The sequence below is a fragment of the Primulina eburnea genome, chromosome 6, assembly GCF_022965805.1.
Source record: "Primulina eburnea isolate SZY01 chromosome 6, ASM2296580v1, whole genome shotgun sequence".
Lineage (NCBI taxonomy): Eukaryota > Viridiplantae > Streptophyta > Magnoliopsida > Lamiales > Gesneriaceae > Primulina > Primulina eburnea.
The window spans coordinates 28834801-28860315 of record NC_133106.1 but is presented as its reverse complement, the minus strand read 5'-3'; the positions used below and the strand labels follow the sequence as shown (position 1 = coordinate 28860315).

At 32.8% G+C, this 25515-nt stretch overlaps 2 protein-coding genes and 1 long non-coding RNA gene across 3 annotated transcripts; all 3 read right to left on the bottom strand.

The window, feature by feature from the left end:
• Positions 1 to 3225: 3225 nt before the first annotated feature.
• On the bottom strand, positions 3226 to 5922 carry LOC140834085 (photosystem I subunit O). The gene is made up of 4 exons (XM_073198712.1): positions 5705 to 5922; positions 4914 to 4986; positions 3739 to 3918; positions 3226 to 3441 (listed from the first exon to the last, which is right to left on the bottom strand). The coding sequence occupies exons 1-4, from the start codon at positions 5793 to 5795 to the stop codon at positions 3351 to 3353; spliced, it is 435 nt and encodes a 144-aa protein (XP_073054813.1). The 5' UTR covers positions 5796 to 5922; the 3' UTR covers positions 3226 to 3350.
• Positions 5923 to 22487: 16565 nt separating this feature from the next.
• LOC140833424 (uncharacterized) lies at positions 22488 to 22984 on the bottom strand. The gene is made up of 3 exons (XR_012118470.1): positions 22926 to 22984; positions 22724 to 22849; positions 22488 to 22586 (listed from the first exon to the last, which is right to left on the bottom strand). It is a non-coding gene; the product is annotated as an uncharacterized lncRNA (long non-coding RNA).
• Positions 22985 to 23071: 87 nt separating this feature from the next.
• Positions 23072 to 24910, bottom strand: LOC140835452 (protein FAR1-RELATED SEQUENCE 5-like). Its single transcript, XM_073200943.1, has 3 exons — positions 24553 to 24910; positions 23343 to 24295; positions 23072 to 23134 (listed from the first exon to the last, which is right to left on the bottom strand). Exons 1-3 carry the CDS (start codon positions 24908 to 24910, stop codon positions 23072 to 23074), a joined length of 1374 nt encoding a protein of 457 aa, XP_073057044.1.
• Between the last annotated feature and the right edge of the window lie 605 nt (positions 24911 to 25515).

Below are 25515 nucleotides of genomic sequence, written 5' to 3'. Positions count from 1 at the left end.
CGTTAAGACATTTATGAATGTCCCATTGTCAATATTGACTCTCGACACCGGCTTCCCGTTCATATGGACCTTGATATATAGTGGCCTTATATGTTTGGTCATTTCCGACGTGGGATTTTTAATAATCACCTTTTTAGGCTTGTCTTGGTGAACGTTCTTCTTTGAAAATCACACCTAAACCAACATTAGGGAGTTTACTGCGATTGGATTCTTCTTGCACTGCTACCTCAATTCCTGACTTTCCATCATCTTCTTTCATGAATTTTAACTTTTCTTACAGTATCACCACTCTAGTTGCACAATCAACTAATCTATGAAACTTCCTACACAAAAATCAATTTTTTTCGTTCTTTTACGTCTTCATCGCTTATTAGATCATCCTCTTCATCACTTAAATTATCCTCAATAGGGGACCTGCCAAATTTTGACTTGCTAGCTCTCTGGCTTAGCCACTAGATTAGCTAGTTCCTCCCTTCTAGAAGCAGTTCTTTCCTTTAGAGGCCTTTTTTCTGGGTCCTGGTGAGTGGCCTAGGAAATTTTCCATGTTAGGTTGTTCTCGGTTTCAGAAACCTCACTTCTAGGGGAAGAACGAATCTAACTCTACCTCTTTTGCTCATCATTCATTCTTTTTGCTAGTCTTCGGTTAACATATCCACGTTCACTCATGTCTGATGACCCTCTCGAGCATTTCGCTATTATGACTCAAAAAATTTGTGTTTCTGTCATCATAGTACCTCCATTCTCCTTGGTGAGATGATTCTCCTGGGAGCCACTATTTTTTTTTTTTGGTGTCAAAAGTGTTTTCATGGAGAAATGTTGATTCATCGGCACAAAGATTGCAGACTCCCCAATATTTCTAGAACTACTCTACTGAAATGATCTAGTTCTTGCATCACCATGCCTTCGATTGACCTCAAACATATGCCATTTAGGTATTCAACAATTCTTATTTTCCTTTCTATCATTACATGGTTCTTTTTTATTTTTCATCTAACAAGGCTGGCAAATATGTAACATTCACAGTGACTGAATCCATTGTTTGAAATGTACCATGCCCAACCATGATTTCTTGATTTTTAGGGAACTTTGGCACTCTCTTCTGTTGATTTTCTCCTACAAAATGTTTTTGAAATCCAACATACTTTAGTAGAATGGTTAAAAGAGTTGTGATACTTACAATATATCACGGCCTTTCAACTTCTCCTTTGATGGAACTCGATGATCTGGTAGGACTGTAAGGAACTTTTCTTTCACCAAAAAATCGAATATATCATCATCGGTATTTCCAACATCGAATGTATAATAAACTTCTTGCGTTGATGGTGCGTTATTCTTCCTTTCCGGTCCCACTGGCTTCATTTTGACTAGTTGACACACACATGGGCCAGTAAAGCACAATTTAACCAATGCATCTCCCTCAACTTCCTAATAATAAGAAACTATAATGTTTTTATTTTTGTAAGACTCTTCTTTTAGCGACTCTTCGTACTCAACAAACCTGACAAGAAGTTCAAAGAAGTCCTTGAATTCCATCTCATATAATTTCTTTCTTAATTCAAATTCTAAGCCCTTCTGTAACATTTTCACAAATTCTGTTTCAAATAAAAAAAAAAGCTACACCTATTTTTCTTCTTTTTGAATATGTAAATAAACACATAACCAGATTATCCCTTCTTTTGAGTGATCCTGGATAATAGCTATAATTACCTCATGAAATTCTATTTCCATCTCCTACCTACTCACAATGGAATTCCTGGTGAGTGATTCATTCTAAGAAAATGTGGTTCGAGTGAGTGAATTTGGTAATAATCGCAGTTTCAAGTTGTTAAAATTTTCCAGGTTTCACAACTCCTTGCATTGAATAGGTAACCTGGTTATATGCTCTATACTAGATTGAACATCTTCTCCAAAGAACAAACTAAATTTATGTACTCTATAACCTCTGAGATATGGGTTATTCATATATGTGTGGTCTAAATATGTTTTATGAAATTTTGGGAAACTAATTTCCATTAAGTTTGGCCCATACAACTCTTGTACTTTTTCTCTCACCATTTCGGGATCGACCAATGCCATATTCCTCAATGGGAGGGTATGAGGATAGTAATGTGCTCCCTCAGTATTCTAACCACCGTCAACTCCCTGAAAATCAAGATGTGCAGTATCTTCATATGCTCCAAGTTGATAAGCATGATTGGTTAAACTATATATTTTATTCACTGACTGTCATAAACTCCTTCTAATGTTAGTACGTGTATATGAATAAAATTTCCACTGGATAGCTTCTTCCCTTCTATGTGGTGGTGCATACATTTCTTTATGTCGATTAAGGAGTGCAAATATAGGGCGGTGAGAATCGTCTGCCTTCGAACTCTTGATCAACTTCATTGCAGTCAACTCCTCTATCAACATGTTTGAAACTTGAGCATATGCAGTTGAAATATGATCCTGATGAGGATCTAACTCCTCATTTGATTGCTCTTCAGTAGGTTGTTGTGGCTGTGAAATTTGAGTCTCCTCCTGGTTTGGTTGAGACGCTCCCTTGATTGACATTCCTTTTTATTCTTGGCGGCATATTAAGGGTTCCACCGGGTGTACTAATTTTTGTTTGCACAAACTTTCGAGATTGCGGGCATGTCAAGTGCAAGTACACCGACTTGTATGAAAACGTAAAAAATCTAACTTCTTCAAATCTTATGAATATGAATCTCAAACTTACTCATTAATTCAAATCTCTTAAAAAAATATGATGCAAAAGCTAGTTAGTATATTATAATTTTAAGTAAAGTTTCATCAAATCAATTAAAGTTAGTTATTATAAAGGATTCATTAGTAATTAAATAATAAGATAAATTGAATATAAAATGGGGAGAGAATTTACAAAAGTGCAAATGCATATATTGGAATGCATGATGACAGAAAGGATGCTCAATTTATAATATTTGAATAATTGGGTTTCTCATTCGTAAATAATCGTAATTTTCGTATTCAATTGAATCTGGTCTGTTTGATGTTAATCATTATGTTTTTTTTGTTTTTTTTCAAAAAGTTGATTACGAACTTTTCTTTTTATAAATTCGCAAAATTTTATAAAAGAAAAGTTCGTAATTATTGTTTTTTAAGCATTTGCAAATACTACCTAAACGTGTTTCTTGAAGAAGCCGACAATACATACATTCTCTCTTAAGGATAGCTCGATTTTTCGACGAATAAGGAAAAGATACATATAAAAACATCATGAGATATATATGACCAAAATGTTTCAAGAAATTAAAGAAACGGATGTCAAGTTGTTATTTCATACACATAATTAACATAATTATAATATATAATTAACAACACATCTCAATTTAAAAGTAATCCTCAGTCCTTCCCTTGAAGCCAATTTGCCCAAAAGTGAGGCAGATGAACAACCCAAGGTGCCAAGTAATCATCAACAACCTATATCGTAGAAAGCAGCAAAAAGAACAATAATTTCAATATACGAATAATAAAATTAAATTTCCATTTTTTTCAAATAATACCCAAATGTTCGGCTCGATAAACTTAACGAACGATCTCAAACGAGATTTTTATCGAATCGAATTTGGAATAACTCGAGAACGGTTTGATTCTTTTATATCTCTAACAGCTAGTGTAAGAAAAACAGATACGGGGCTCTTATGTAAATGTAATTTTATTTAGTTCAGTAATTTCATTGAAAATTGATAAATTTTAAAAGTAACATTCCAAGTTTACCAGAATGGTGAATTGAGGGCCGGGCCGGTGGGCCAGTGAGCGAGCTCAGGCCCGATGCTGGAGAAGAAAAGCCCAGTCAAACTGTTGCCGTTGATGATTGGAATGCTTGATGGTGCTAGCCATCCGATCAACCCGAATCCGATCACATTAAGATCCGTACGTAGCCAATCTCCTTGGAAACTTCACAATTAAACAAACACTTATTAGAGTTTTTATTAAAAATTAGTTATACTCGCAGCACACTAACGCAATAATTCATGTGTATATATTTTCAAATTAATTAATTATTTTTTATATTTTAATTTGTTAATTATAATAAAAAATTATTTAGATATTTTTAGAATTTTTACTAATGATGTCATTAAAAATAATTTTTATTAGTCCGTCTACCAAAATGAACAAATTAGTTACTCTAGAGGGTTATGCATTTAGACAATATGTATAGAGTAGGTCTTTTGTGAGACGGTCTCACGAATCTTTATCTGTGAGACGGGTCAATTCTACCGATATTCACAATAACATTTTTCATAGATGACCCAAAATAAGAGATCTGTCTCACAAAATACGACCCGTGAACCGTCTCGCACAATTTTTTGCCATATGTATAAATAAATTTTCTCATTTTTTTTCTTATTAACCAGAGGATGAATTAAATCAAGTCGAAGTCGAATAGGAAAATTTCTAACTTAATCATAAATAAAATATACCGCTCGATAAAATTTTAATCTTGAGATGAAGTAGAATCAAACAGAGACTTCAAAGCTCAAGCTCGATTCGAGTAACTTTTTTAACTCCTCGAGCTCAAACTTGACAGTTAAACAATAAAAAACACTCGGAACTATTCATAGAATTAATAAATAGATGCCATAGTTCATGCTAAAATTTATTAAATTGATCGTTTGTGTTATTTAAAATAATCTCCAACATCGAGCTTAACTCAATAGACTGCATAAGCTACTTGAGGTACACCCACATTTGGTCAAAACCGAGCTTCCGTCGAGTTTTAAACGAGTTGCTCAAGATTTGTGTGACTCGGTTTCATCTCTAAATTACTAAAAGAACAAATTCATAAAACAGTAACATAAGATAAAAAAAAAATATATGAATTATTAATTTTTTTTTTAATTTTGATGTACTTCTATGAATGTTAAATTTTAATTAATTGATCATTTTACCATGTGACTTTTCCACCGGAGGCTTTTGCTAGCTTTAGAGGGTTCCGGGCTGGCACCGATGATTTGATAAATCCTGAAAATATAAATTAAAAATTAATTATATTGCATAAAAATAGAATTTATTCACATTCATATTTTGGGAAAAAAAAATTCCCAAAAAACTTGCTTCATATTGAGAATTTTTATAATTTATCTTCAACCATTTCAGTGAAACAATACTTCCAACAATTCCATATTACTGCTGAATACAAGAACCATATTATAAAGATCATAATATATTTTTTTTACCCCAGATTGAATAAAATACATATATATTTCGTTTTCAATTGTACATTAACAGATTATTTAAATTTTCTCAATGGCTTTAATTTTTTATTACATTCATAAAAATTTCCACTACAACATGTGATCTTGATTGAGATAAATTATTTAAATATAATCACATTAATTTATGTTGTATTTGGACAGAAAGATTTGAAATACATAATATTTTCATTGTTTAGATAACTTTCACGCGAAAATTTCAAATTTGTCTCGCTATTTATTTACAAATTAATTATACTAATCAAATATATTTCAAATTTTGTTAATATTTGATGATTCATTTAAAATTCATCACGATTATTATAATTAGAACGTAAATTAGTAAATTGAAGAATTTTGTAAAAAAAAAAAAAAAAAGAAGATAAAACGAGAAGAATTTGATTTTTTTTTAAAAAAAAAAATTTAACTTAATTAAAATATGATTTTGAATAATTCAATTTAAGTGTAACAGAAGGAAAGGTAGTTACCGGAGGTGAGGTTAAGTCTCTTGGGCGAAGACGAGAGAAGGGCAGAGCCCAATCCGGCCACAGTGGACGAAGTCGCCATGCTCGCGGCCATTTTTAGCTTCTTCTTCGCAAGTAATTTGACGGGTTCTGATTTAGGGTTTGGATCGGAGAAGCTCCATTAATGGTTTCTGATATCTTGGTACGTGTGGTGACCGTTGAGCATGGGATTGCGAGGGATTGTTGTGGACTAATAGTATTTGGACACGTGGATTTTAAGTGGATATGATTTGGATATTGGGTGAGGATTTGATTGCTTGGTGGATGTGCTGAGTGGAGATTTGTCGGGCTGGCTTCTTCATGTATGCTCCTTGCGTTGTAATAATTGATTCATAACAAGTACTAAGATTTTGAAGTGTATTTCAAATTAATTTTTATACATTATATACTGGTTTTTATACACAATTTGAAAAAAAAAAGTATGTTTCTTGTAGACGATATCACATATTTATATTCGTGAGACAGGTCGGCTCGATTCATACATATAATTGAAATTAATATTTTTTTACGGATCATATTGAAAATCAGTCTCACAAAATTAATTCGTGAGACGGAAAATTACCAAAATCTTCTTCTAAGTCAGACTTATTTTTGTTTACGTTCTCAAAGAATCAAAACTTGATCATTATGCATTTTGTTCGGCCCTAATTTTTTTTGTGTTTTTTTCTTATTAAAGCATAGGACTGACGTGATTTTGCAAAATATAGCTCTCATTTATATCTAAAAATAATAATAATTTGCATGGGCTGAACTTGGTCTTGAAATATATATATATAGATTGTAGGCATTTTGAAATGCATTTCGTTCTCTATTTTCATCTTATATATTTTTAATTAGTTATTATAACTTAACTAGACATTCCTCGGCTTTCATTTATAAAAAGATAAGTTAATAAAAAAATTTATCGTTCAAGTATCAAAATTGTATGGAAAAAATGACAGAAGAGAGGTGGACTAGAGTCTAAAGCCGTAAACGAATTGAGTCAGTTCGCGAACTTTTTGAGTTAGCTCGATAAATATTTGATTCGTATTCGAGTTTATCAAACTCGAGCCGAATTCAAACGTATTCGAACTTTTTTTTTAGCCGAGATCGAGTCGAAATTATTTTGTTCGATAGTTCGCGAGCCGCTCGCGAGTTATGATATTTTATTAATATAATATAATTATTTATTAAATATATATATACGTTTCGAGCTTTCGAACGTTTCGAACTTTCGTACTTTCATTCTCGAAACTTACTATCCGAAAAATAGTTTGAATAGCTTGTAAATATGTTTGAAGAATTCGAGACGAACTCGAACTCAAATAAATGGCTCGATTCCGGCTCGAAAGGAAGTTCGAGTTCGAATATACTTTATTCGAGTCTTAAATTTGTACTAATATTCAACTTGATTTGGTTCGTTTACACCTCTACTAGAGTCTAGATTGGCTTTAGCTTATGCAGTGGTTCCTTGAGATCTCATTAATACTTTGACGAAATTAAATTAGTTAAAAAAATAAGAGGCAAATTTACATGATCTAGTTTTGACTACTAAATTGACCAAAACTCATATTAGTTCATATTACAAGATTATTTTTTGTTATTTCCACATATAGAGTTAATATATGATGATATATGGTGTATATTATAAAGTTATTTTTTGTTATTTCCACATATAAAGTTAATCTATGATGTATAATATAAAGTTAATATGTGATCCGTATATCATATGGTGTGTGTCATGACATATGTATATGATATAATAGAGATACAAAATGATTAAATTATTTTATGATAATAAAATCATATGATACATCGAGAATTATGTTTTAGAGGATGTTTGAATTTTATTATTCGCAAATACACTATTCCAAAAAAATTCAATGGAACATACTTCAAAATATGTCGAAAAATATTTATTTTGCATATATGTTCTTGATTATTTGGGATAAATCACCAATATATATTACACTTTACAGATAGATCAAAATTCAAATAATCCCTTTCGATGACAGAATAATAAATTATTAACAAGATCCAAAACAGCTTCGTGAGTTACAAACACATCTTTTCTTCGTCCCAGGACCACCACTTTTCAATATACGTGTGTCATCCCTTGACGGGGAGGGATATATTGAAGGCGGACGTACTAAACATATATAACACTCCAAACTAATTTCACTATACTAACACAAATCTTTCTAACGTGCTTATATCTTTACTCACACGCATTCTGATAAACTTTCCAAGGGGTCATATATATCAGAATTTCCTGAAGTCAAGCATGCTTAACTTTGAAGTTCTTAGCTCATGAGCTCTTGAAAAGAATATACACATTATTGATATAATTATTGCTTATCAAATATTTTATATCTCTTATTATGGTGTGGGATGGGTTCATTCATGCTCCTTGCTCAGTCATTGGTGGAGTTTCCATCTTTCAGGTATTAATTACTCATATTGTGGACCATGTACACAATGAGAATTTCAGCTTCGTGTGTCACATGTCCATAGGTTTCTGCTTGGTTTGCCCTCGAACCACACCATACTAGGAGATGTCAGGTTCTGATAGCAAATGTAAAGACCAAGATTCGATGACTAACCCACTGTACCAACACAAATCTTTCTAGCGTGCTTATGACCTCACTCACACACAACTTGTAAAACCTCCGAGGTGTCAGTCATCCCAAAACTACTGCAAATCAACACGTTAACTTCGAAGTGTTAGAGAAGGTGCCCAGCGAGTCGATTTGTGGCTTGGGATTTATTGACTATAATATAAAAACGATTTTTATTTTAATAATATTTTAAAGTTCATCCAATTGTGAAATTAACTTTATCTGTCTACCCATATAAGCTGCATATATAAAGTCCTTAAATATATAATAGGTATCATGAAGTCTGTCTCTCAACATATGATTATGAAACTTATTAGGAAGCATATCATATATTTTAAATAAGTTCCTAGTCGAATCAGCTGTCTAAAATAAAGATAAAGATCGTTTGAACTTTAGACTGACATCTGTTATATAAATGTCATGTTTTATTGGTAAGGAAATAGATATGTCCATTCATATAGATATGTGATCATTTGATTATCCACTGAACAATCTTCCGTCGGGCAGTTCAAGCGATTATCATTTATCGAGTGGAATAGTTGCGGTTACGATTTTACATCGTTATTCCTTTTACCCGGGATAACATAGATACTATACGTACTAGCATGCACTTTAATTCTTATACCGACTCCATTGAGGGTCATTAGGTGGTGAGGTTGGTTGTAGTTTCGAAGCTCTTCTCTAAAACTTTTGAACTTCCGGCCGCTGGTTTGGTTTAATGTGCAACCCGTCCCGATGGTAATGCTGCTCATTAGAGGACAGAGTTCTCCTTATCAGGTTTTTAATTATCTTCCGCATGCTACAAGAAATAGTTGAAGGTAGATTTCCGATTACTCACCGATCAGGTGGGAAATCATTTCTTGCCAAGGCTGGTGCTTTTGACAAGATAACCATGGCAGAAATTCATGGTGATGGTGTCTACTGCATCACACATAAACGTGAATTGGTCAGACATCTTGTTTTCGATTTTCGATGCAATGGTGAAGGGAGTTCCTCGATCCCATGAATTTGATATTCCTATTTGCTATATGCTTGAGCAGCACAAAGTGAACTTGGTGGATGTCCAAAAACTCAATCCCATCAATCTGATGAATACTTCTTTTGTTGAGACCTTCAAGAAGAAGAATCTGCCAACTGTATTCGAGTTGTTGGCACTAAAGAAAGAAAAGGGAAAGAGCAAGAGGCTAAGAAGAATCAACTCGAGTCGGACGAGGATCTGGCTAGATCTACAAAGACAAAACTTGTTATGTCCTCAGATTATGATTCTGATGAGGAAATACAGAAGGTTCACCAAATTCTTTGGTGAGCCTAAGAAATCTACTGAAAAGAAAAGGAAGGCAGAAAAGCCCATGGCGAAGAAAATCAAGCTGATAAAGCATGTGTCCGAACTGCTTCACCTAGCAGCCATTCCAGTCGTCCCAATCTCCAGCTTGTTGAGTGGATTTAAGATTTTGGAGTTAGATGTAGTGAATACTCGGTCTGGATTGCCCACAATCGACTACAGGAACAAGGGCCATTTCAAACTGGTGGAAGTGTCTATCAAATCTCGAATGCCCAAGCTGCCGTGATGTGACCATTCAAAGGATAGACAAGATTGTGGATAACCGGATTGGATTATTTGACCAGCGGGTTGAATATCATACCATCGTCCATTTCTAGTTAATCCAGAATGATAAGAAACTCGTCGTTGTGGCTAACACATGAAGATCAAATCTTGGATTGGGCAGATATCGGACTTGTCTCCAAAGCTTTGTAACGTAGAGAGTTTATTGGATTGAGCTTTGTTGATGTATTTTGAGGTAAATTATCAGACAAAAGCGATAAAATTTCAATCTTCACAGCCCTCGGCCCCGAGATTACTCAGCAGTCATTTAGCAGCTCGGAATGGATGCACTGCCCATCTACCCCCATTCTCCTCAGATTTTAGAAGAATAAGTTGTTGTTCCTCAATCTCCTCGTACACTTCAGAAAATCAAATGGGAACCTCTCTAGAGATGTCACTGATGTATGTGGATGCTGTCTTGAAATCTTTGTCAGAGTTTTACTTTGATCTATCCAAGGTGGCTTCTCCTCCTCATGCTCCTCTCATCTCTGCATTCCAGCCAAACTCTCTTCGGATGTTTCCGACCGGCGCTCGTCTTCATGGATTAATGATGATAATCTTTTTTATTCTGATTACCTTCCTCCAGAAGATAGTCTGCTTATCTTTTGTCTCAAATGAAAAGTCATTTCAAAGTGAGTAAAAAAATGGAAATCAAGCTGTTTATATTTTGTGTGTAATAGGTTTTAAAGTTATAGGATAAAAAGAGAAGAATACCAGATGAGAAAACAAGAAGAATACGAGGCGGTGGAAGTAGTAATGGTTCAAGTTATAGGAGATAGTTTATATTTTGTGTGTAATAGGTTTTAAATTTCTATATACTTGTAAAAATGTCATTTCATTAACTCAATTAAAAAAAAAATTCTTTAATTTGTGTTTGGGTATTTAAACTACTTCAAATGTAAAAAATATATTTAGTCTAGCATATTGGTTTTGTAATAAATAAAAAAGGGGAAATTGTTAGTTTGAAAATATCCTAAGTTTTGGTGATAACATATATCATTGAGTTGTTTTAGGTTCAAGCTGTTATTTACGTGTATTTACAAATTTCTAACTAGATACTATGAAGTCAAGTCGAACAGGGTCCTCTTCAAGATTCAAGTTGAACAGTACAAGACTAAATATCCTAATTTCACGTTATAGTTCTCTCTGTTTCAGTTCAAGCTATATTCAAGACTCTAATCGAACCGCATCAGAAGCACAAGTTGCAAATTGGTTTCTAGCTAGTAATGCTTGTGCAATCAAGTCTATCCGTTTGCATAGCACTCAACTTTATAAAATACTTTGACCAATCAATGCACATTATCCGACATTTTCAGTTGGCCAAAATGCCTCTTAAAAGGACAACGCTTTGTTGCATAGTCTTTCTCTCTCATGAATCAAATTTTCAGAAAGTACCGTTAGTTATCATATTTGGATATATGCCAAGATGCATCAATTACGACATACTATAAAGAGAAAGAAAAGGAATTTAACCACGTACTACATGCAAGTTGCACTACAAAATACTATTTCATGTCAAACGCCAGTACATATGATTGTTGGTGATTTTTTATGTTGATAGATTTTTTGTATAAAATAAACAGATTCAAGATTGAAGAAAGTTAACCAAATTCATTGATTATAAAATCAACTATTGTTTACTAGATTTCAACCACTCTACATCTCTCAATCTCAAGTCACTTACTTTAGCACGCGCTCATTCTCTATATCAGACCATCAAAGATCAATATGTGCTGCATTTCTAACTCTAGCCGCTCAAGCTATTTGTTAGAAGTATTGATTTTTATCTGCCTGAACCAAAGGTACGTACCATAGACAGACAGATAGTTATATTGTTATTGTAATGATAGTAAGAATTTCGATTTAGACAGTGATAAATCTTAATTGAAGTGATTTTTATAATTATTTGTATAAATAAATTTTTTTTAGTGGATTTCTTGCTAAATAAAATAAAAGAAGTTGTAGAAGGATGTTACCTTCAAACTTTCATAAAAACATTGTGTTATTTACTTTAAAATTATGTGTATCCTACAAAAACTTAAACTTGGATACCTAGATGTCATACTAGAATTTGAATGTTATCGAATGTTTTTTAAAACTCATTTATCTTTAAATTACCACAAATAAAGAAATTATAATTATCACACTTCTTCGAGTTCCCAACGAAACTAATGCACTACTTTGTTTCGTTTTCTATATTTAGGTTTTTTTTTTCGTCTCACTATATAGTATCTTTCATATTTAATATTATTTTCTATGCTTCTTTACCAGTATAACGTTATTTAATTTACTCTACAATTACTAATTTATTTATTATTATAACATTCATCAAATAATGATAAAGTTTCTGAAAACGTACAGAAGAGTATGTTTCTTGTGAGACGGTCTCACGAATCTTTGTTTTTGCCTATACAGAAATTAAGTGTATGGGATGGAGAGTATAAACTACCAAATAAAGTGTTTTATTCTAGATGGTCGGTCAAAGTCGCACGAAAAAGAAAGCGTTTGTACTTCAGAGCGTCACATTTTGTTCATTCAGCTACTTTGGTTATTGATTGATGGATGTTTGACCTTTTTTGATATTTTCTTTTAAGCAAAACTTTGAATAAATCACCCGATATCAATACAACTTGCTAAGTCTTTGTTTCTGTTAGGTATGTGTTAATATCAAATTAAATGCATAAATGGTCCAAGAAGAAGTGGTTTTACACATATTCATTTTTTTGGGGAAAAAACTCACTAAACTTGTTGAATTATATACATCCACAAAGGGTTTTAACCCTCATTAGAAAGGGACCGAAGAAACTTTTTAATTATGAATCGAGTACGGTTCGGTGGAGCTAGGAACTTTAGGTTTCCACTCCACAACCCAAATGATAAAAATAATACTAACAAAATTATCATGTTTGTTCTCATAATCAATGTTTTCATAATCGGATCGGTGATGGAACAATTCCATCGGACTCTCAACACTATCATATGATATAAAACAATAATATAATATAATAAAAAGAACATATTTTAAATTCTAAATATCTTAACTATGTATATAAATTATAAAAAAATATTTTATTAAAGTTTAAAATATAAACAACGTAACATACATATAATCAAATATAATTATATTTATATTTATTTTTAAAATTTAATCAAAATAAACTCTAATATTACTAAAATAATATTTTTAATAAAGTTTAAAATTGAAATATAAAATAATATATATATATCTATAAAAAAAATTAAAATATAAAAAATACTTTTTTAAAAAATATATAGGAAAATAATTGAATTGTAAAAAAAATTAATAAAAAATTAAAGAGTGATGAACCAGTCGGACATTTTTTTAACCGGTCCGACTAGTCTTTACCACTTTTGGCCAGTTTGATCTTAAAACAATTTTTTGACTAGGTCGAGACAGGACCTGTGGCCTTCATGATTCTTTTTCATAATCTTACCTTGAGAGGTAGACTCATGGTACTTATGTATATTCAATGTCTCTATCTATGCAGCTTGTATATGGTGTATATATATATATATAAAGCAAATATCATAATTGGATAAAATCATAAAATATTATTAAAAATAAATATTGTTTTTACAAAAGATTTAATAAAACTCAAACCACAAGTTAGCTCGTTGAGCACTTATTCTAACAATCTCTCACTTATACCAACTATCCATAGATCTCAAACTCATTGTTTCACGATGCTTCTCAAACAATGCTTCTCAAACAATGTCTCTATCTATTGCTTGGAACACTTCCAAAAGACAACACCACCATTAAACTTGTATACAGTTCCAGAGGTTGATTTCAAATCATCCACATTTGATTCAAAGCTAGAATGAGTATAGCATTCCAATTTTAATTCTACACTCCCGTAAATCATGAACAAATTCTTAGTTTTTCTTAAGTACTTAAGAATATCTTTGACGGTCTTCTAATGCAATGGACCGAGATTCGACTGATATATGTTTGCAACACTCAGTGAAAATAAAATATCAGGTTGAGTATATATCATACCATATATAATAATGCCAATGGTAGATGATCACGGTTTCTATCTCCTCATCACATATAGAATTAGATAGAGTTGCACCATGACATAATGAGAGACATCATCTGTTGGACTCCTCCATGGTATCGATATAACTGGATTGGGTGAGCCTTAACATCTTTTTTTATCTATCCATATAGATCTGTATTCCTAATACATAGGATGTTTCATACATATCCTTCATAGAGAATTTATTAGTTACCCACACTTTAGTTGATTGCAATATCCGTACATAATTCTCAATGAGTAGTATGTCATCAACATAAAGTACTAGGAATTTCACTGTACTTCCGCTAATCTTCTTGTACACACAAGGTCTCTCAGGGTTTTTAACAAAGTTAAACTCTTTGATAGTGTTGTCAAATTTGAGGTTCCAACTCCTTGATATATGTTTGACTTCATAGATGGATCTCTGAAATTTTCACACTTTATGCTCACTTCCTACTAATGTGAATCCTTATGCTGAAACACATAAATCTCTTCCTTAATGTTACCATTAAGGAATGTGTCTTCACATCAATCTGTCATATTTCATAGTCATACCAGGTTACTATGGCTAGCAGTATCCTAATAGACTGGAATATTTTTACTTGAGAAATGATTTCCTCATAGTCAATACCTTTTCTTTGAGTATAGCATTTTGCTGCCAATCTTTCTTTGAAGGTTTTTACCTTCCTATTCTCCCCAAGTTTTGTTTTGTAAATTCATTTGCTTCATATTGAAGCAATTCTTTTAGGTAGATCTACTAAAGATCATACTTGATTTAAATACATGGATTCCATTTTGGACTTCATGTTACAAGCCATTTGGATGAATCGGAATCTGATCATGGCCCGCTTCAAGAAGCAAGCTCATCCACTTATGTGGCCTTGAAACCCTTTCGAATCTCTAGCAGCTTGTATATCTTCTTTATCATGCCACCTTTTATATCTAATAGAAACTCATTCTCCAAAAAGACGAAATTCCTTGAAACAAACACATTAGTTTTATTGGAATCATATAAATAATATACAACAATATTATTTTAATATCTTACTAAGTAGCACAAATTAGCTCTACTATCCAATTTGTCTCCCACCGTCTGCTCAAATAAGCAGGACATCCCCATATTTTTTAAAAAAATAATATTTAGTATGTTTTCTCATCCATATCTCATATGGATTTTTATCCACGGTCTTATATGGACTTGATTCAATAACATTGTCGCGGTCTCAAGCGCAAATCTCCAACAAAATGATGACAATTAATGGAATCTCATCATAGATCGAACAATGTCCATCAATGTCTGATTATAACATTCTGACACACAATTGAGCCGGGGTGTGTGGTAGATGAGGTCTACTATGAGAGAATCACATTTTCCTTATGGTAATCTCGAAATTCAGTACTTAAATATTTTCCTTAGGGTAATATTAAAATTCAGTATTTAAGTACTTTTCTAATTGTTTATCTACTACATCTTTGAATTCATTGAACTTTCAAAAGTTTCAGACTTGTATTTTATTAAATACATATACTCATACCTAAAAAATCATTAGTTAAAGGTAATGAAGTAAGATGACTCATATTTCGTGCTAACACTTAGCGGACCACACACATCTGTATGAATCAACATAAATGGATTACGTGACAAAATCGTAAATATATTGAATATGAAACAGATAATCATTGCTGACTCTTTTAAATATTTTATAAGACATAAAATATAAACTTTTTTATGAATTTTCTCTCACTATTTTGACATTTTCACCACCTTTTGATGAAAACGAGAAATATAATTTTCTTAATGAGTACTCAAGGTCCAATTTCTAAATTATGATCTCGAATAATATCGTCCAATCATAATTTCCAAAAGATAGAGTCCAATTGCAACCCTTTGCAACCCTCATGTTTGATGAGAGCCCAATAATATGACGTGCATTCTCTTCATGTGTCGAGTCTGACCCATCAATGTTGAACATTAGTAACCAGACTGCGTGCAAATCTAAAGTGTTATTAAAATGTTTATTTAATTATTTTAAATGCATTTAATGCATGATTATGACATGATTTCATGATTTTATGGCAAGATTTACTTGATTGCATAACATAGGGTTTCTAGCAGTATTTCACGCTCGAACGAGGAACGGAGATCGGGATAGTTAAGGAAAATGTTTTATTAAATTATTATCTTTAGTATTTAATATACGGTGTATTTATTATGTAATTTTTGAAAATTGACATTTTAAAGATATTTTTACGCGTTGAATCATATTTTAAACCAATAGGCGATTTTTAGCAAAACAAAGGGCTTGTTGAGGGGTCGGATAATATTTTTGAAAATGTACTAAAACTAACTATTTTATGTACGCGTTTTTGGGCCTGATGGTCCTGTTTCAGTAGGAGTTTTGGGCCTAAGCCACTAACCTCTTTTATATCAAAACTTGACCCATTCTTTTAATTTTCTTTATCATTTTCTTCACCCTAACCGTAGCCCCTCACCCCTCTCATGTCCAGCAGTTTCTCACATGCACACACTCATGGTCGACAACAGATTTTGATTGGTTTTTCAAGGTAAAAGTGAAAGGGTAATCGTCGTGTCCCTCCAGTGTTCGTTCTACATATCGTTCTTGAGATTTTTCTAGCATTTAATCGCAAAGGCACGCCCGTTACCATTTTTTCCAGGCTCCCAAGGCTCAGTGGACGAGTAAAACTGTCGCGGATGTCCCCGCCGTCGGATACCGTGGTTATACGTAGATGGATCCATCGATCTAGAGCTGATACGAAAATATCAACTAATGATCTGAATTCAATTAAAGAAATGAATATGTATATGATTATACGATATGTCATGATTTGCTATGAATATGTTTATGTTTATGTTCATGCTATTGAAGATCACGAAAGTTACTTTGTTTACAGTACTTTTCACTGTTGTATGTTATGTATATGTACTTGTTACAATAGTTCAGGTGTGTTGAGTCTTTAAACTCACTAGGTGTGATTGATGTAAGTGATCATGTGGATGAGGAGACTGGAGGCGCTGAAGACTGAGTAGGCTGAGTTGGTTGTGCACGTGAAAACCCGAGGACCTTGCATTTCTTCCGCATAATATGATTATGAGACAGAGGTCTAAACAATATTTTTAAATGTTTTTGAATATTTTTAAACGTTGTTGATTTGTGAGACTTTTGGTACTATGTTCGAGTTTTCTTTTAAACTAGTAGACTAGGAGATTGAGTACGTTTGAGATTTTTTTAACTGCAGTTATTTTTATTTAGTGGTTGGATGACCTTTTAAAATGCATTGTTTGAATTATATATGTATATGAGTATATTTATCTTCGGTCATAGTTTAAAAAAAAAAATTCAGTAGTAGTTTAGCTGTAGACATTTCAAATATGATCCGAAGTCATGGGATTTCCACATAGTTCACATCAAGTATGTCAGTGGAAGTCACAACTTTCTAGCGTTCATGCCTCCATAATATATGAGCTAGACATTGACCACAGATATCGTTTATTATGCAACCACCGTTGATGAAAGATAAAGAAATATTAAACTTTTTTAATATTTTTATTTTAATGGGCTTGCTATATATTTTGGATCTTATCTAAAATGATATGTTTTAATTTTGAAAAATTTTCTCATCATTAATTTTAAAATCTCATGCATGTTTTTTTTTATGTTTTCCGGATTCATGTAACTCTTGTTATTATATTAATAATAACGCACATATTGATTATTTATAACATATCACATGAATTATAATAATAAAATTTGGTTAATAATCGAGAGTTAATTAATCCATATGAGCTAAATATGGATCCAAATTTAAAAAATATAGGTAAATACAATGATGCAAATGTAATACATTAGCTTTCAATATTTTATGTGTCTTTGATGTTCAAAACTCTTGAAGATCTGGTCTCGCCATCTTCTAATCTCGTTCTCGCACTAAATATAATATTTATATTAAATTTTCATGACACATTGGGATATAAATATAAGAGGAGGGAAAGAGCGAGCCATAAACCAGGTGCACATTAAAATAATTGTCAAATAATTAAAATTATAACATATAAAATATCATAACATACACTTAACAAGTTGGTCATGGCTCTCTATCATTATTTTATCATAAATATAAAATATTATATTAAAATCATAATATCAAATATCATCAACAAATCTCATATCTTGTAAATTTATCATTGACCTTCATAATTACAAATAAATTAATAAATTAATATCAAAAAATTATTCTAAGAGTAAATTCGGTCATATTTTCATAAAATATCAGTATTGCCCAAGCTTCTGAAAATTCAAAAAAATCACCTTGTTGGCCCTGATACCACTGTTGGCGTATCGTTTTCTCGCATCCAAAGAGTAGCGGAAGCTTAAAAGTTTTTGTTTCGACATTCAAAACATTCTTTGGGCATCGTATGATATAAATTATTCATAGGAAATTTTATAACAGTTTACCTTCGCGTATATAATGTCGGCTCCAACTATTCAAGATTTTAAGCAGAAATAACTCTTCTTGAAAATCTCTATAAATTTATCTTCCTTCTTCTTCAATCATCTAATCAATTCCATGATTAAAAACCTGATCCCTATTCTAAATCGCAATAAAATCTAAACGAAATTTGCGTCGAGAGTTGATCGCAAGAATTTCAGAAATCCGACAACGATGTGACGGCTTCGCGGTGGCTAGGCAACGACATAATCTCCTAGGTATCACTGATAGTGCCTGCAAGAACCTTAAGTTATGGTTATGGTACAATACAGTCCATTCAACTCATAAATCTCAATCGAATGTGCAATCATTGGTATCGAGAGTTGTAAGTGAATTTGATAACGATGTGTTATATCTTTGAGTAGTAATACGACGTGGTATGTGCAACTGAGAAAACGTATTTCCAAAATGCACATGTCTTACTCTGGGCAGAGATTTCTTGCATTATTAACTCATCAGGTCATATAGGATATCTTCACCTATTGGTGAGTGGTGAATCCCTGACTACAATACAATGATTCATACGCATTTCGAAACTACATCCAAAAGCGTCACCTCATGACATTTAATGAAGTCGGTAAACGGATCAAAGTGCATGCTAGTACGTAGAACCTCCACATTGTCTTGAGTCAAAGAACCAATTGTGTACAACCATAACTACAGAATATATCACTCGATAAATGATAACCACTTAAAAAGTTCGATGGAGTGTTGTTCAATGCATCATCAAATGATCATTTATCTGTAAGAATAGACATTGTTAGGTGCAATAATTGTCCTTGCTTGGTAGAGCGATCGAACCATGGTGCTTGTGCTGCTGTGCGGTTTAAAAGATTTGAGTTGCACCATTACCACTAGCTATAGCTTTTGGTAAAGCGGTAAGCACTCGGTCCTACAATTGGTATCAGAGCCAAGGTCATGGGTTTGATTCTCATTGATTGCAAGGAGTGCAATTATTGGGAGGGAGATTGTTGGGTGCAATAATTGTCCTTGCTTGGTAGAGCGATCGAACCATGGTGCTTGTGCTGCTGTGCGGTTTAAAGGATTTGAGTTGCACCATTACCACTAGCTATAGCTTTTGGTAAAGCGGTAAGCACTCGGTCCTACAGACATCTTTATGCCCTACATAGAAAATATGGTGTTTACATCTCATATGTTGGTCTCAACATCGATCGACATTTATCCTTATTTAAGTGGCTGAATCAAATAGAAACCGGTTTAGAATATACAATACTCTTCTTAATGAGTTTCATGATCTTATGTTGAGAGATAGACCTCATGGCACTTATGTATATTCAAAGACTTTATCTATGCACCTTACATGTTATACAGATAAAATAAATGTCATAATTGGATAAAACCATAAAATACTATTAAAATAGATATTGTTTTTATATAAGAATATAAAATTCAAATCACAAGTTGGCTCACTAGACACCTACTCTAACACTACGAACATATCAACAATATTGTCGATACCGTAGTAATATTTGGTACTACGTCAACAATATATGATATATTATCTCGACACTTTGATAAAATAATACTAAAAACATAAAAAAAAAAAAAAAATCCATCTTATTATACTATAACCAAATTTTAAATATTTAAAGATTAAGATCTAAATTAGAAATGATCCAATTCAGTTTGCTCGAAAAAACACATGTCATTCATTCATAAACGTGAAATAGAAGCGAGAAGGGGATTGAATTGATGGAGATATCAGCGTGTCTAATAAAATCTAAATATCAAGTTTTTTGATTACGTGTGGGAAAATCATAATTATTATGGTGGTGTTTAATCAAGTGTGTGTGCCCCCACACACTTTAATTTAATTTAAAATACCAAACATCATTTAATTAATATCTTAGTCAAATTTTAAAACGTGTTCTTGGATATACTCGTACGTCATAATTATCATTGTCTAGCAGATTTAACAATTTGGACTTGTGAGGTTAGTGGGGAAAATAGTTGAAAGGAAAAATATGTTTTGGGTTTTAAGATATAATTTATTTTTTAAATTATTATTTGGTATTATTAAATATTTGAATAGAGATTGACTTTAGATTTGATTTGATTTGCTTAAAAGATTTAATTTTATTATAAAATTCATCTTTCTATGATTGTAAAGATTTACTCAAAGGATCATCTCTAAATCAAGATACCAATATTATATGCGAAGAGACTACAGAATAATACGCGCGCTGGAAAAAATCGACGATAGTGCGAGGATACATAAAATCTTCACGAGATTTTCAGAACGTAACCGAGTAAAGATTTTGCATGATCCATCCACTCACGTTGTTTGCTATGTTGTCGTGAAGTTTTGGAGATACTCGAAGACAATACTTGTGTAAATGTTGGTTGAAGAGTTATTTGTGGCTTCGGGTTTCGGCGATACAGTTGTTGCATCTGTTGTTTTGTTTTTGTTTATTTGAGATGCAATTTACTTCTTTGACTTATTAAGGAAGCATAGTTTCGGTTCGGTCGATTATGCCTTTACAGGCAGTGCCCTGATCCATTGAGCATCTGCCACGTGGAAGGGCTTTACTATATTTTATTTGCAGACACAATTGACAAAGTCCTTACCACTTGCAAGATAAAGTTACTTTCCTGACCATTCCTAACCATGGTAAAAGAAACGCACCACCCCACGTTTCAAAAAGTTTTGCAGATCCAAAATTACCAATAATTTTGCTCTCACTTCTCGGAAGGCTTCACCATTCCAGATCTGAAAACACCAGCTTCGTGGTGGTCTTCGGCGTTGCAGTTCAGATTTAAAAACTTCTGCGGCTATGGTATTGGCTTCTTCCTCGTTAGCTTTGCCTCCATTAATTTGCCTCTCACTTCTTGTAAACCGCAATTCCAGCTCTAAAAGCTTCTTCGTGTTCCTCGGCGTTGAACTTCAGATGTGAAATCTTCTGCGGCTATGTTATGCGTTTTTCCTTGTTAGCTTTAACATTCAGGTATCTTTGTATTTTTTATTTTATGCCACCTTTTGGTTTATTAATTGAATTGTTTGAATGCGTTATTGTAAATGAATTGTTTGAGCTATTGTCTAAAAACCCGTTAAGCTCTAATTTTTCATGATTGCAACGAATTAATGGAAGTATTGATTGTTATTACTCATGGCAATTCCTTTAAGATTGGTCTTTGCATTGGATTGTACACTGAGTTTTGCTAGCTGTGGAACATAATTTCCTGGGGTGTCAGAAATATTTATCTAAATGTAGGATTTACTGCATTGGATTTATACAATTCCACTAAATATGTATCATCTATGTCATGCTTGGTTTACTGATTGTTTAGAAATATTTATCTAAATGTAGGGGAAAACTTACGTTGTTTTTGTCGGGAGAAAATCTGGCATTTACGACAATTGGGTAGATGCTCAAGAGCAGATTAATGGATTTAGCGGGGCTTCCCATAAAGGATATAGTAGTAGAGAGGAGGCATTCGAAGCATTTAAGAAATATATGGAGAAGAGAGCTTCAAGTTCAACTTCGACAACTACGTATAACTCTACCACTAAGAACGCATGCCCAAGTTCAACATCCACGGCCACTGCTAGTGCTAGTGCTACTGCCTCTGCAAGTTCTAGTAGGAAACAAAAACAAAACGAGAAAATAGCTCATTTGGTTGAAGCTCAAGCAGATATAGCTCGTGAACATCAGAGAAATGCGTTAAGAATGATGGAGATTTCCGAGGAGCTCAAACTCATGCTGGAATCCCTACATTTTAGTGATGATGAGTAGAGTTATTGCCTTCCATGTGTTGTCTGTTATGTTGCTTAATGTATTAATGAGATTGTTGGTTGAGTAATTTTTATAATGTCATTTTAGATGTTGCTGGAATCCCTCCGAGGAGGTACTTGGAGTTTGAAATCTCTAACTGTATTTTAAGTTTCACTGAATTGATTTATTCATGTGAAGAAGAGACATAAACATAATTCGAATGTTAAATAAAGTGATTGATTAGTTACTTCGAAAGTTCGAATGCATACAAAGATAATATGAAAAAAGTGTTTGATTAGTTCTTGCAAACATATCGCAGAAGAGTTCTTGCAGTTCTTCGAAACTTTCATTTCCTTTGTCCTGTCCACCACAGATTAAAAAAATGAATTAGAACATGTTTCCACAACTCAGTCAAATGCCAATAACCCTTATCAAATAGGTCTTTTTGAGGAAAAGCATGGAAAATTACAACTTAACCTACAGGATCAAGAACTCACATTGTATTGGCTCATCATTGATACCATTTTTCGTCTTCGCAGTCATAAACTTCTACGTAATACAAGTCATAACACCCTAATTCAGCATATCTTTCCAGTCCTCCTTCATTTATCATTATCATTTCCCTAAACAATATAAAAAATCATTGAGAAATCAACTAGTAAACCAGTTTCATTTTTTTTTTTTTACTAAAATCCTTACTTGTGTAGAATGAGGCCCCCAAAAATTATAAGAGTATAAATTCATCTGACCACTTGAACTTTGCCCATAAACAGCTGGAAATTGAGGACATTCCAACGGATTTTGGGACGGTTGGAAATTTAAGTCTTGTTGTGATGGTGTATAGGTCATCTCCTGTGTGTTGTAGGCATTTTGTGAACTTTGATCTTTCCGTTTTGCTCCTTTTGAACCTATGAAATTTAAACAAGTGATTGACTGTATAATGAGTATACGAATAAATTTATTAATAAATAAAAACTTACTCGAAATTTCAGCACTTTCTTTTCCCTTTCCTTTTCCTTTCCTTTTTCCTTTTCTGCTCTTATTATCCCAGTGGCGTGTAATATTTGCATTTGAAACTCCTTTGGTTTTACCAGTCAGTGGGTTACGTATGCAGACTTCATGCATGTGACCATCAGTTGGAATATGATCACAAGCTGTCTCATCATCGACACTCAAATTCTCAACTAGGTTGGATATTTCATCTTTTGCAGTTTCAACCATTCCATGAAGTTTTCTTCTCGCATCATCATGAGACTTGCTCATTTGAGTTAGATCATACATCGATCGCATTATTTGGTTTACAAAAACCATCTCAGATGCATGACCACCACCAACACTGTCACTTTCTTGAAAACTAGAATTAACCCTGTTTTTTACATTCTTCATCCATCTCTTCAGAAGATAGCAATTGGGTAAAACAGTGACATGCATAGAGTTGAACACCATCAAAGCATGCTTACAAAGAATTCCCATTGTCTCAAACTTACAACAAGTGCACTTTATTTCATGACTCTGCTTATTGAACAAAACAGTCCTAACCCTCGAGTTTTCATCATGAGATTTTACTCTGATCTGAATCCAATTCCAATCATTACCAAAACAGGATGGTGTTTCAACAGATATGCAGTTCAAAGAATTGATCAACTCAATCTCAAATAACTGATATATGGTAATCGTATAAACATCGGCAGCATGAATCAACAATGGATGATTTTTCAAAATTTGTGCAGGTTTACCATGACGACAACGAGTATCCTCAGTCTTCTCCTTCACTCGCCAATTTTTTTGAATCTTTGAGTAGTTTATCACAAATTCGTACAAAGAACTCATCTTGTTGCCTGATTTTTTTAAAACCATATTCGTAACCTCACTCCTCGAAGTCGCCAAAATTCCGGCACTAAATCTTCCATTGCTGAAAGCAGTGGCCCATTTCTGCCTAATTTTATACATACCATTCAACCACTTATGACCACCCAAAGAATATGTGTCAATCATGTATCTCCATGTGGCCTCAAATTCATCTTCAGATTCACAATAAGTCATGCATTTATACCACATTTTTTTGAAAGCTGAATCACCATTTAAACTCCCAAAATGTGAAGGAGCATTTTGATTTATATGTCATTGACATAAACGATGGTGTGAATGTGGAAAGACAGTTTCGATGGCATTCATCATGGCTTGGCATTGGTCAGAAAAGATAGTTTGAGGTTGTTTTCCATTCATAGAATCAAGAAAAGTTGTAAACAACCATTCAAAAAAACTTTCGGTCTCATCTGACATAAAAGCCAAACCAACAGTACATTCTGCATATGGTGATTAATACCAACAAATGGTGCACAGATCAGATTATACTTATTTGTTTTATAGGTTGTATCAATCGACAAGACATCACCAAAATATTCGTAATCTAAAGAACATCTGTAATCCCTAAAGAAAAAGTTCATCACTCGATCGTCGTCATCCAACTGAACATTCCAGTAAAAGTAATTCTCCTTGTTTGCCTTATCTATAAAATATTGAATAAGGGCAGTAGCATCTCCATTTTCAACTTTAGTGTGTTTTCTCAGCCGACTCATATGGTCATATGCATCTTTTCTGATAAAACCTAAATTCTCCGGCCCACAGGCTTCGTTTTCCATGAAAGAAACAGCATTGGACACTGAAATTCCGGCATTTACCATGGCTTCTGATAAACATAAAAATTGTACATTAATTAAATGTTTTATAATATAAATATATATTTTTGTTTTATTAAATGTTTAAATATTATATGTTTTATAATAAATTGTATAAAATATAAGTTGTTGTGTAATTATAAGTTTTTACTATTTTTACAGGTTCGATAAAAGAAGAATAAACTTGGCATTGCAAATGGGATTAAGATGATTCTTGGACCTGTAGAAAGTTGATGTTAATATCTACAATATTGATGGCAAGCATGAGATAAAAATCCTTTCACAATTGGGATCAAATTAAGCAACAATTAAAGTTACCAAAGGAGTGGCAGTTTTACCATGCTCTAGTATTTTGACCATATCTCTCAAATTACTTGGTCAAATATTCTGAAAAAAATACCACAACTAGACAACTCAATTATCCACATGTTTCATTTTATGTGAAGAAGCAAATTCGAAGAAGAAGACCTTCAAAAGTGATGTGTAATATAATATTAATTTCTTGGAACACCAATGAAGACTTTTGTGTAAAAAATAATATTTTATTTGTGGTTGTCTCCCCAAATTTGGCTATAAATAGGGGTGTATTGTAATGTATTGAGATATCCCTC